The 13,641-nt window shown below is 31.1% G+C and overlaps 1 protein-coding gene across 4 annotated transcripts in view; it reads right to left on the bottom strand.

Annotated features, from left to right (window-relative positions):
• Zip (myosin heavy chain 10) overlaps window positions 1-13,641 on the bottom strand; it is a 58,114-nt gene that overhangs the window by 11,590 nt on the left and 32,883 nt on the right. For 3 of the 4 annotated variants that reach the window (XM_076305235.1, XM_076305236.1, XM_076305237.1), the window contains 8 exons: window positions 12,353-12,445; window positions 11,814-11,976; window positions 9,902-10,591; window positions 8,796-9,442; window positions 7,646-8,626; window positions 6,685-7,548; window positions 6,205-6,474; window positions 2,549-3,969 (listed from right to left, as the gene is read on the bottom strand). In XM_076305235.1, the coding sequence (XP_076161350.1) occupies window positions 2,549-3,969; window positions 6,205-6,474; window positions 6,685-7,548; window positions 7,646-8,626; window positions 8,796-9,442; window positions 9,902-10,591; window positions 11,814-11,976; window positions 12,353-12,445 (5,129 nt within the window). Of the gene's footprint in view, window positions 1-2,202; window positions 2,293-2,548; window positions 3,970-6,204; window positions 6,475-6,684; window positions 7,549-7,645; window positions 8,627-8,795; window positions 9,443-9,901; window positions 10,592-11,813; window positions 11,977-12,352; window positions 12,446-13,641 lie in introns of all 4 variants that reach the window. The other variant, XR_012991217.1, reaches the window with a different exon arrangement.

Here is a 13,641-nt window from a genome sequence, read left to right as displayed (position 1 = left end):
TAATAATGTTTACATCTTATTGCACTTCATTTTTCACTTCTTTGATAATATTTTCAGCAATGCGAAGTGATAAACACTAGAAATAAAAGAATAAAATAAATTTGACTACTTTCTAGAAAAACGGTCGAGTTACAACTCATGGTTCCTTTTGTAAGTTTGTTCTCCTTCATGAGCAGAATACGATGCAATGGTAAAACGTTTTGACCTTAAAAAAAATTGTCAAGCTCACGTTTAGGGAAAGTTTTTTTAACAAATCTCCGCCGATTTGAAGGTGTAGAATACGCATACGATAGTCATGATAATATCTTTTTTTTTCACCATCTACTTTGCACTTATGAGCATGAACTTAAATACCTGATAGCGATATAGAAATTTAGAGCATTTAAAATCATTCAAATTTGCCTTATACTGTTTTCTCATACCTCAAACCATATATAGCGCATCCGAGTTCCACGGGAGACCTTGCTTACAAGTTATTGTGCGATTTCGGGCATAACCCACTTCGTTTAACATCATTGTCATACGACATTAATTTGCCATAAATTCAGCGGTACATCGGGGGTAAAATTATGCTTCGCATCTGATGCATGAAAAACTGAAAGGAATTTTTATAAGATGCTAATGAATACGGTCAAGTTACCTATGCAAAACAGGCAATAGGAGACTGATAAGGAAATAAAAAGTATAGCTGTCAATTATTATAAATTATATGAAAAGAGTCACAGGTCAGTTGCAACTCAAAAGATAAGTATAAATACAATTAAGATTATATGTTACAAGAAAATGTGTACATTCTTAACATGTTAAACGCCACGGTGGTCCCTGAACACTGGTGCTCAAAAATTACAAGGATTATTTAACGCGCTTACGAAACACGAACTTTAATACTTGTAAACTTTTAAATAGCATTAAAATCGTTAGTAATGCTATAAAATAACAAGTACATCGACAAACTATTGAATATATCAACTTTTTACAATACAGTTTAAACAAATATCCATGAATATAGAAAACTGGCGCAGCGTTTAACGTATTAAGGGGGCAGGGCAGTTTGAAGTTTTATAAATCAGATACAAGACAAGCCTTTAAACAATTTATTTTTTGGGTATAAACGATGGGAGACCAGTAGTATACTTCCTGCGTACCACCATAATGTATTGGACTGGAAAGTTGGTATAGTTACCAAGTGGCAAAGACTAACAATGATCTGCGAAATTATAATCACAAACCGGGATTGCATGCAGTTGTGCTAAAAGCTATTACACCTATTTACAGGGAATTGTGCGGTGATTAATTATTAGAATGCTGTGTGGATGAATTCATCCAAAATCGGAACGAGAGCTTCAACAATACCATAGGAGTTTAACTACCAAAAATTTATTCAGTGACATTACAACTGTCAAGATTGCTACTAATATTGCTATTAGTATTTTCAACAAAGGTTTTTTTTTTAGTTAACGCTTGACAAAGAAAGAATTGAAACAGCCAATAGACGATCGTTTGAAAGCACGAAAGAAAGTTGAATTACCCGTAGAGTTATAAGAGGCTGAAGTTGAAGCAGAAGGTCGCATGTACGAAGCAGAAATGGCTGATTAATAAGAAGTGAAGGATACGTATGAAAAATGTCGTTCCGAAACATTAAACGCGCTTTTTTTGAAACTAGATTTTTAGAAATGGTGTGCAAGATATCTCGGAATCTAATCAATCGATTATAATACTGTGTACTTTTAAACTTTTTTTTGACTTTTTGTTGCAGTTAGTCGTGTTTGGTTGGAATCATACACACCTATAGACAATTTAAAAGAAATTATGTAAAAAGATGCTGTCATAAAGTTAAATGAAAGTCTTTTTTTTTAATGTTGCATTAGGTGCTAAAATATACCACAAAAACTTATATTAATCAAGTATGTACTTTTCTTTATCGTTTCTTCTAAGTATTAGTAATTTTTAGACTCGTTAAACTGTCCTGCCTCCTTAAGACAGAAGTGTTAGGGATAGCTAAGTAGACTATGTATATATTTTTTAAAACGAATAAAAGAGTTTTTCTTGTTATGTCATATATTATTAAAAAAAGAAAGAATATCATATAAAATGACTAACTTGCTAAATATTATTTTCTGTACTCCCCTAATGATACATGAATATTAATAATAAATAATAAATAATGTAAAATATTAAGAATAACTTAATTCATAAACTAACCAGGACTTATGGAATTCTTGAAATCCGAATAGTTTCTCTTTGTAACGTTATTTTCATGTGCGGTATCAACTTTTCTTTATTCCTTGATGCCTAAATATTTCAATACATTATAAGAATTCCTTGTTTTCAAACTAATTGTCGTTATGGTATAGTTGTTTCAGAAATAAGTAAAAAGTAAACAATAGTAATCCTGAAGTTTTGAACTTCCGTTCTTAAAATAAATAAGTGCAATAACATATTTTTTTTAATCAAATAAACTACGCTTTATTAAATTGTGAAACGTAGCAACAAATCATTGTCAAGATACGTAATCGGTAAAACAAAATAATAAATTGTTGAATCTTACCTTAATTTATTTTTAAGGTTTGCGACCTCTCTAGTCAGCTCTTCCTGAGATTCAAGCAGATCATCCATTTCTCTCTGGGCTTTCCTTTTCATTGCTTTATGCCTACTAATTTCTTCCTCAGCTTCATCAAGCTGTCTCTTCAGAGCTTTCATTCTTGTATTTACTTTTTCTACTTGTTCTTTATATTGGTCAGTGATTCTTCTTTCATCTTCTAACTGTAAACTCAACTCCTTTAATTTTTTCTCCAATTTTCGATTAATTTTCTGCTGCGCAAATCTTTCTTTTGCTTCAGTTTCAAATTGTTCGTCGAGATTGTTGATCTTTGACTCCAATTGTTGCATTGTAGCTTTGGTCTTTGCCCTTTGAGCAGTTTCCAATTCCGTTAGTTTCGCTTTCAATTCCTTATTTTGTCTTTCCAGCAACAGTTTGTGCGATTCTAATTTCTGTGTAGTCGATCTTTCGGTTGTTAGATCGTTTGTTAGTTGTTCAATAGTTATCTGAGCCTTTCTGGCTCTGTCCATTAACAACTCACCATTAGACTGTTCTTCTTCTAATTCCTCTTCCAGTGTTGCAATTCTAGCTTCTAATCTCCGTTTTTCATCTAGCATCAGCGTGCCCTTATTAGCATTATTATTAAGTTCCTCTTGTAATTCATCTCTTTCATTCTCTGCAGCTCTTCTCGCTCGTTCACTACTGGCGAAATCTTCAGTCAACTGCATCAAATCTGCTTCTAAACTTTTTACTTTTCTTTCAGTTTCCTTAGCAGTTGCTGCGAGTTCATCTCTAGCAGCTCTAGCCTCTTCAGTTTCTCTAGTGCAATCTTTCATTTGTGCTTGAAGTTTTTTCAATTGTTTTAATGCATCTTCTTTTACCTTATTATGCATCTCCAGTTGTTGTTCAATATCTTTATAATCTGCCTCCATTTTCTTTCGCTGTGCAATTGCGGCAGCCCTTTGTTTTCTTTCGTCCTCTAATTCGGCTTCAAGATCACGTAATTGCTTCACCAATCCTCTTCGTTTTTCCTCAGCCTGTTCTTCTTTCGCTTGCAAGTCTCGTTCAAGCTGAGCTCTCAAAGCTTGCATGTTTACTTCTAAACGTAATTTTGCATCTTCTGTGAACTGTAATTCATCTTCAAGTTCTTCTACTTGAGAACGTTGCTCCGCCAATTGGCATTCGAGGGCACGTTTTGCTTTTTCGAGTTCATGCACATTTTTGTCTGCTGTCCCTTGATTGTTTACAAGCTCATCGAGCTCCGATTGAAGACCTCGACGAACACGTTCGAGTTCTTCGACTTTTTCGTTCAATTCGTCAAGTTCTCGAGTCAGGGATAAGACACGAGTTTCTTTTTCACGAGCCTCGCGTTCAGCAGCGTCGCGTTGTTCTGCATATTGTTCAGAGACTGCTTTCTCTTCAGCTAGGACCTTGAAAATGGTAATAATAATGTTAAATATTAAGAGGGAACAAATTTTAATAATCTCCTATGTTAATTCTACCATTATGCAGAATGTTCCATTAGAATCAGAACATCTAATTATCCACCTTATTTCTAATAAATTTAGGGAAACGTAATAAAACGTATTTTAAATGATTTTGAAGGAGAAACACGGTGCCCGTGAATTTTGTAACGAATATTAAAATCCACTCCATTGTGTCTAAATTATGGCTTTCAAATAATCTTGAACTTAAAATCACCATCCATCATTGACCATTTTAAATAATACCTCGCCGACTAAAATCACTTTAAGCATTTATAGACATAAACAGTAAGGTAACATATTATTTCACTGCTATTTGGAATTTAATCACTAATTTTAAGTTCAAAGTTACTCGAAGGTTGTAATGCAAACATAATACAGTGCATTTTAACATCTGCTATAGGATACAAGCAAAAAACTATATGCTTCTGTGCAAATAATATCGATGATCTTGAAAAATCTGAAGAAAAAAAAGATCAACTATGGAACAACATTTTTCATTACACCATAATTCTTCTTTGAAACCATTCAAATTATGTCTCAAACATTTTCCTTGGTTATCAGAAACAAAAAATATAATTAGGTGCTCTGGTTCCAATGTGACACCCTTATATTAAAAAATCAAGATTTTTATAGTACTCAAATGTAAATTAAAAATCAGTATAAATCTTTATTGAAAATTAAAATCTTGTGGAACGATTTCGTATTAATGCCTGATATAGCCAGAATTTGACATACTTCTGGATAAAACTGCTCCAAACAGTTATATAAAAACTGTTATAAAACGTTTTTAGCAAAATTTAGTAAAAATATTGTGAAGAACCAATATTAGGAATAAGTGATATCTATAAAGAATCAAAAAAATAAACGTATCTATTCTGTAAATTATAAAACCAACAGTCGACTAATGCGTCCAATTTTAGAGTGATACGAGACGAAGGCTTCATGAATGTCCTAAAATCCGCACTAATACGGAACCGTTACACAAGGCGTTTACACCTTACGGACCCTGACTGGTATGTGAAAAGTGTGTTAAAAACTTGTTTGAACAAAATAATTTGTTTGAACTTCGAATCATGTATTATTACCTCAGATTTGAATCATTGTAGTGACAATACAACGAATTTTCAAATTCCATTTCTCATAATTTCATATAAAAAAGTTTTATTCTATACGTTCGATTTATTTTCACAGTTTAATATAGAAGTGGTCTGTAAGGTGTTATATATTAATAAAATACTGATAATAATTCAATTTAACAAAACAAAAAAAATTGATTATTTTTGTTAGTGAATACGTACATAAAATTTTAGAAATAATTAATTAATAATGATAATAATATTAAAAACTCACAGAAAGCTCCTCAAACTATTGTTAATAATAAAAAAGTAATAATTCTATTAATTTTAAATTAACATAACATTTAAGATAACAGTAACTATTCCAGCATAACTATTGTCTAGATTATTAAGAAAAAAAAACGATTAATGATATAATTTTGATAGTATAAGTATTAAAACTTAATTATATAGAAATTTAAAAAGTAGTAATTATGATTTTAAGAGAAATGAAAGTTTACTTAAACAATAAATTAGAATGTACAAATAATGATATAAAAAATTAAAAGATACTGAGTAAAAATCTTTAAAGAGGAGTATTCAAAAATTATTATGATTTGTGATTGTTATAGTAACGTTGAAAGGAAACAAAGTTACTACCGACTTAACTTTAAAATTTTGACATTATTAAAATAAAAAATTTTGTAACGTAAATAAAATAAAATTTGATGACGATAACAAATTTAATTAAATTGTTGAATAATTATAATCGATCCGATTCGATCAATAATTACTCACGTATAAAGTAATGAAGCACTTAATTTTACTGACGGATAGAATCATTTGTTTCCAAACAGAATTTCGGCGTTTTGTCAGTGGTTTTTGCTGTATTCCTTAGTGCGACAATGTAGCAACCCTGCCTTAAACGCACCTATGTGTTTGCTTTGAATATTTCTGATATTTATTAAAATTAAATTTTTAACTTTATTTATGAGTAATTAGTGACCAAATCAGTGTTGATTATGATTAATGTCCAATAAATTTAGTTATATTAATTATGATCAACTATTTTATAACTTATTTAATCTTTCGAAACATGAAATTAAGTTACTCAAATAATTACCTTGTCGAAATTTTTCTGTTTTTTCTCCAATTCCAGCACCTTAGCTCTTTGTGCTTCAAGCTCAATAATACTATCTTCCAGTTCTGCCTGAATTTTCTTTTTCGATTTATCCAATTTATCATTGGCGGCTTGTAATTCTTCAACTTGTCTTTGAAATGCTTCAATATCTTTCATACATCTTTTTCTAGATTCTTCCAATGCTGCAGCAGCTTCAGCTTCTTCTTCAGCTTTCTTCTTAGCTTCTGCTAATTGTACGTTTAAACCAAGAACCTATTTAAAATAAATGTATGTATTAACATTTTTATTTTTATACCTTATCAGTTTCAATGAATTTAGTGAAGCTATTTAGACTTTTAAGTAAACATTGAAATATTACGAGGATCAAAATTGTACAACAACAGTAATTATTCAGCAATTACTGTAAGCACATTTAATTTTGTAGTTCATTATTTAATTGAGAAGTTTAAATAATAATCTTACATGTTTGTCTAAAGCTCTCTTTGTTTCCTCTTCCTCTTCTAGTTGATCACGTAGATTTTCCTTTTCGCTTTCCAGTGCTCTTAATTTCGAACTTAGGGCCAATTTTTGTCTCGTTTCTTCTTCAAGTTGTTGCTGAAGTTCTGTAAATTGAGATTCACAAGTTGTTGAAGCTTTTAAGGCCGCCGAAGCCTTCAACTCTGCAGCTTCCAATTGTTGCATTATACTTTCAGATTCTTGTTGTAATTTTGTCACTCTTTCTACCAATTCCTGTCTGTTTCTCTCTACTTCAGCGAGTTTTGCATTTACTTCAGCAAGCTGTTGTTCAGCCTGTTTTCGTCTTCTGTCAGATTCTTGTCTGTTTGCACTAACAGATCTGAGTTCTGATACCAAATCATCACTTTCGGCCTCAAGAGTTGTCTTTACCTTTTCCAAAACAGCTTTAGTCTTTTTTAATGCATCCATCTGCTCGTTCAAAACTGTTAATTCCTGCGTATGTTTATGACGCATATCTGCCAACGTTGCTTCGTGCACCGATGTCTCTTCTTCCAGGTTTTTTTTTAATGTCGCCAATTCCTGTTCTCGTTTACTTCTTAATTCCTGTTGAGCAGCTGTTGTATCTAAAGAATCTAATAGTTCATTCTTCAAAGCTTCTAATTCCTCGTTAAGATCACGCTTTAATTTTTCTGCTTTGCTTCTGGCAGCTTTTTCGGCTTCTAAATCTTCTTGAAGTTCAGCTAATTGAGACTCTAATTCACGAAGAGCTTTTTGGGCTTGAGCTTTTGCTGCTCCTTCTTCATCCATCTTTGCCATTACTTGATTCAATTCTTCTTCACGTTTACCAAGCTGCAATTGAAGTTCTTCTACCTGCAAGGAATTTATCATTATTATTATATTATATACTATTTATTTTTTTCACTGAAATAGTTAAAAATATTAAGGAAACTTATGAAGCTTATTTTACCTGCGTTTTCCTTTCTGCAAGTTGCTCTTTTAAATCAGATACTTCAGTTTCTATTTTTCTCTTTGATCTATCAACCTCCTGTCTTTGCTGATGATCCTTCAATAACCTTTCCTCTAAATCTGCAATTGTCGCTTCGTGTTTAGCTTTCAATTTTGATAAATGTTTTGCTTTCTCCTCTTCCTCGGCAAGTGTTTGTGATAAATCATTTGCCCTTTCTTCAAGAATTTTCTTTTCTTTTAATAATTTTTGATTTGTATCATCAGAAAGCGCAAGATCTTCTTCAAGTGTTTTAATTTTTGCGTCACATTGCACTTTTTCTAATTGTAGCTTTTGTCTAGCAGCTTCTTCTTCTTCCAGTTGTTCTTCAAGATCACTTATATTCAATTGCAATTTCTTTTTCTCTTGAGTTAATGCAGCACTTCTTTCCTCTTCTTCCTCAATTCTTGCTTCCAAATCATGAAGAATATCTTCTAGTTCTTGTTTCCTTGCAGCTAGTCGTGCTCGCATCTCTTCTGCTTCTGCACATAATTCAACTTCAGCCTGTAGTTGTTCTGCTAACATTGTTTTTTCTTCAATGGCTTGTTGATACTTCCGTTCATACTCTTGTGCAGAATGTAACTGTGATTCCAACTTGTCCCGCACTTGCTTTAATTCATCCTCTTTTTGAGTTAATTTCTCCTCCTGTTTTGTTACCTCTAGAAGCGGTTTTACTTTAGTATATAAACGCCACCATTGCCAATTCCGAAGTTTTAAATATGCTGCACAATTTCTTTGGATGATTCTAATAGCATTTAACTGTTGTAAACGTTTTTGATAGTTTCTACGAGCGAGGAAACCACGGCAAAACGCTTGAAAATTGACAATTATGTCCGTGATCTTATAGTCACGTTCTTCTTCAAGATGAGCCAAAACTCCAGCACGGAAAAAAATTTTGGATTGACCAACACGATAGAGATTGGGATCAAGTTCAAGAGCTTGGATCTGAAACACACATTGTAATCACAATTGTTTAATCACTTTTTAAATATTGAATAAACTAAGTTAATGATAAATACAAATTGTTATTTATAATAATATTCCTTACAAACTTCAAATTTGAAATGGATATATAAATACAATACTATATAATAGAACAATAAACCACATTTACCATTTTCTCGCATGCTTTCTTTCCATCCATAAATCCCTTCGGAATAGCATTTGGTGTCAAAAGTTCGTATCTTTGTCTGAACTCTTGGAAAGGTATCCTATTGGGAAACCCTTGACGACAAATTCTAATCCCTTCTAGAACTCCATTACATCTCAATTGATCCAGTACTAATGGAGCATCAATCTTCCCTGCTCTCTTTTCATGATTCGGTATAATGCACCTTACAAAATTTGGATTAGTATTTCTAAGAGTGACCATTAATTTTGCCAATTGTTCTTTGTACAATTGAGAAACTGTTCTAAACATTCCTTTCCTTGTTCTTGCACCAAACTGTGTATCAGTTAACGCTTGTTGAGCCATGCCAACAATTTCTGCATCTTTCCAAATGTGGCAAACAAAAGGATCTTGCGAATTTTGCAGTAAACTAACAACATTCTCATTTAGCGGATCCATATTTTTCATTAGCCATTTAGCGGCTGAATAATCAACTTTTCCAGCATAATGTATGATAGCAAAATCTGCAACACCTCTGAAATCTGTTTTCATAAATTTGGGATGAACGGTATGCGCACCCACTAATTTTTCAACAAATGTTTTATCTGTAGCTTTAGGGAACCAACATTCTTCGTCCAGTAATGCCATAATACCTATTTTGAAATAAAAAATTCATATAATTCCAAAAAATCATTATATATAGCAAAAAAAAAGAAAAAATAATATTGAACTTAAAATAAAATACAGATACTAAAACAATGCTAGTAGTCTAAGAATCTTATGAAAATTACAACTTATAAAGAAAGAAGATCATATGTGTGAAGAGAAAAATATTAGAATGTATAAAATCACTTAAATATGAAACAAAAGAAATTTGGAGTGGAATGTAAAAACAAACGTCGAGTGTACACCATATAGGTGGAAAATTTGATGTTCATTCCGAAGTATAGAAAAATGGACAATTTAATTGAATAGATACAATATATAAATTATAACTGTTTGATAAGGCATTACTCAGGAAAACATAAAGCTAACATGCAAGTAAATTTTCCATTATTCTTAACTGAAATGATAAAATCATACACTAAATAAAAACATTTTCTGTAACGTACCCATAGGTTTGTCAATTAAATCAATAGTTGGTTGCAGGTCTAATCCAAAGTCAATGAACTTCCATTCAATTCCCTCTCTTTGATATTCTTCTTGTTCCAAAATGAACATAGTATGATTAAATAATTGTTGTAATTTCTCATTTGTATAATTGATGCATAATTGTTCAAAACTGTTCAATTCAAATATCTCAAAGCCAGCCATATCCAATATACCAATAAAACTTGCTCCTTGTCTTTTCGTTCGATCCAAAGATCTATTAATCCTGTTCACGAGCCATCTAAACATTCTCTCGTAACAAGCCTTTGAAATTGCTTCCACTGCAAATTCAACCTGTTCTTTTGTTTGTGCTTTGGTTACAAAATCTCTGCCCACCTTAATTCTTGGTTTTAAAAATGCTTTCGTCATTTCCGTAACGCTCAAACCCAGTAAGTGAGAAATTTTTTGGGCAACAGTGTTATCTGGTAACGTGGCTTGATCCGAATTTCTTTCTTGACGGAACTGCATTGAACCGAAAAGCATTACGGCAGACACGATACGAAAGATCGAAGAAAAGTCCTCGCTTGTCATGCCCATGATGTGCATGGACTTTACAGTTGAGAAAAACTCGGCTGAATCGTCTACACCCGGAACTGGTAACGCACCATTTGAAAGGAATGGATAGTGCTTTGGGTCCTCCAAAATAAATTCCTCTGAAAATGATTTACATTTTTTACATGCTCCATTTAAAAATTTAGGAAATAATTGCATAAAGTCAGAAGAATATAATTAATATATTTTCTATAACTTATCTAAGGACTGTATTCATTTCCCAAAGGCAATTACTTGAAACAAATTTTAAATTTTGCATATTTGCAGAAACATAAGTGAGCCATCAATTACAAGTGTAAATTTTTTGTGAACTTTTTGGAAATGGAGGGGAAGGGCGTCAAAGTACGGATTTTGTAAAGTATTAAGGCTAATATAACTTTTGACTAAACTAGTTACAACTTTTGACTAGAAAAGTTTGAAAAAATTAAGTTTTTGCAAGATATACTATTTTGTATTTTTCCCATTTTTTACGTACTTTTTTAGTTGTGTTGATGAAAAATTCAGAAAAAAATTCAGTACCAAAAATAAGTATCTTCAAATTATAACAAAAATCTTATTATAAGAAACTTATTTTATGCTTTCTAAATAGTATAAACCACACCTTAAAGAAATATTTCGAGTCATAACATCAAATATTTCGAGTCAGTACGATTGAAAATTCAAACAGTAAGCGTCCCATTTTTGCTAAATATTAAAGATTTTTATTTCACGTATATGTACTTCAATACAAGTCATATTAAATCATATTAAATAAACGTATATTTGTGACTTATTTCATGTGTATTTAAATGTACCTGTAATATTTCACATGTACTTAGTTACACGTCCATTAGTTCATTCTTATTTTAATATGTTTATTATTGCTTTAATTTTTTTCAAGTACTCGAATAAATGATGTTAATTTATATATTGAAACTATGGCTTCATAAATTTCAAAGTTCTGGAGTTTGAAAATGTAGTAAATCATTTTTTTAAATAAAGTTTATTCATATAATTCTCTGTTTTGATAAAAAGAAACTAGTATATTTATATTTTCTGATAATAATCGATTCCTTTGAGGGATAACTACATATTCAGTAGTTAAAAAGTATCTTTTAAAGACAACTGACGTTACTAGTATGTTTAAATATTTCATTGAGAGTTCTACAATTTTCAGATATATAGTTTTCCACGCCTTCCAGCATTCTAAAGCATCCAAATCAAATTTTAATTGAAGTTCGATTAGGTAAGTCTTGAATTCGGTACTTAGATTACTCATTTTATTTGCTTTTATAAGTAAAGTGTACGTGAAACATTGTTTAAATTCCTTGTAAATCCACTCACTTTTTTGTTCTGATGAAGCACCGGCGAGGAGCTGATAAAATATATGGAAAGTTCTTTCGTCCTTTGCTTGTCGAATTGCTCTCGACTTTTCTAGAAGATAAGTTTCGATGTTCGCACCAGCAATGTAACCGGAAGCATCAAAGTTTATTCTGATAAATTTACCCTGCCAACGAATTTTTGTCCGTTAGTAACATCACAGTTATTATTAAAAATAAAGATTCATAATTGAGTTTATTCTACAATAATGAACAACATACAACATAATATTACATATTGAGATTCTGATTAGTGTTGTACCGAAAGAATTAGAGTATAGTTCCATTGTGTATTTTGTTCAATAAAACCATATTTTGAAATCATTCAAAACCCAAAAATACAACAATAATCGAAAATAATTAACAAAAGGTAAGATGTTTTTGTTAGTGACACGAAGAATACTATTAATGCTTCAAAGAAATTTAATTCAAATGACTAAAAAAATATCTAAAGGTATTTTGTATGGAATTCAAATCTCAAAATAGAAAGTAATTGTAACTTACAAATCGGGAAGAATTATCATTTTTCACAGTTTTGGCATTCCCGAAGGCTTCTAGAATTGGATTTGCTTGCAGGAGTTGTTGCTCCAATTCACCCTATTACGAAAAATCATTATATTAATCGAAACAAGGAAATAGAATTCATTGTAAAACACAAATAATCTGTTTTGGTAAAAATATTGATACCATCTGTGTTGAAAATCCATTAATATATCCAATAATATTTTTACAGATGTATCTAATACACGAAAAATTCTCAGATTTTTGAATACCATAATTTATAGTAGTAATGCTGAGAAAATTTGTGAAATCCACGAAAATAGGATAATCTTTTACTAAAATAAGAATTATTGATGATTTTTAATCATGCAATTATGATAACACTATTCAAGAAATAAAAACCTTTTTCTTGTTTTGCAATATCCATTGAATAATTCTTGTACAGTTTCTCGTCCGAAATACAAATCCGAAAGTAGAATTGTTCTATCATTCTCACATTTTGAAAAACATGAGTTTTTGTAAAAATGCATAATTTGAGGAAAAAGTGAGGCGGTGTATTACGTTAAAACTAAAAATGTTGGAAAATTCACTGTATTCTTAAGGGGGGATTTCCATTCGAAAGGGTGAGACGATTAATTTTTTTATTTCCCATATTTTCTTACAGTATATGACTTCGAAAATACATGTGCAAAAGAATTTTCTCAAGTTCATAAGATTAACAAGGTTAAAAAACGTTTAAAGAGAGAAATGGCGGGGGGGGGGGGGGGGAGTTTCCATTTGGAGAAGTAAGAAAATCGTCTCTTTTTTCTTATTGCATTTTTTAAAAGTACATTTTGAGTATCCATTCCCAAAATTCTATATCCAAATTTGATGAAACGAGAAAGTTATAACAGTTTTAAGGGAACAATATATGGTGTTGCAGTAAGTACATTCATTGATTCGGTTAAACTTTAAATGTACCTTTATTGTGTGAACTAAAATTAGATTAATATCTGCAATAGTTTCTTTTTCGTCGTCTAAAGAATTAAAAAATTGTATAATCTTTTATTTGGTTTATATGTTTCTTTACCAAAAAAACTTTTGTTTCTCTTTCATTGTTTCAGGCGATAGTAAATGATCTATAGATTAAAATCGTTTTTGAATATTAATTCGGGTGAATACAACGTCGCAAATCGCGGCAGTTACTTGAAATACCATACTGCAGGAAACGTGCAATTATTTAAATAATAATAAAAATGGTATAAAAATGTAAACGCGTTATCTCGAAATACGACCAAATGCGTATACAAAGT

This window comes from Ptiloglossa arizonensis, chromosome 2 (assembly GCF_051014685.1).
Source record: "Ptiloglossa arizonensis isolate GNS036 chromosome 2, iyPtiAriz1_principal, whole genome shotgun sequence".
NCBI lineage: Eukaryota > Metazoa > Arthropoda > Insecta > Hymenoptera > Colletidae > Ptiloglossa > Ptiloglossa arizonensis.
Note: the sequence above shows the minus strand (reverse complement) of the source record. Positions and strands in the feature narration are given on the sequence as shown.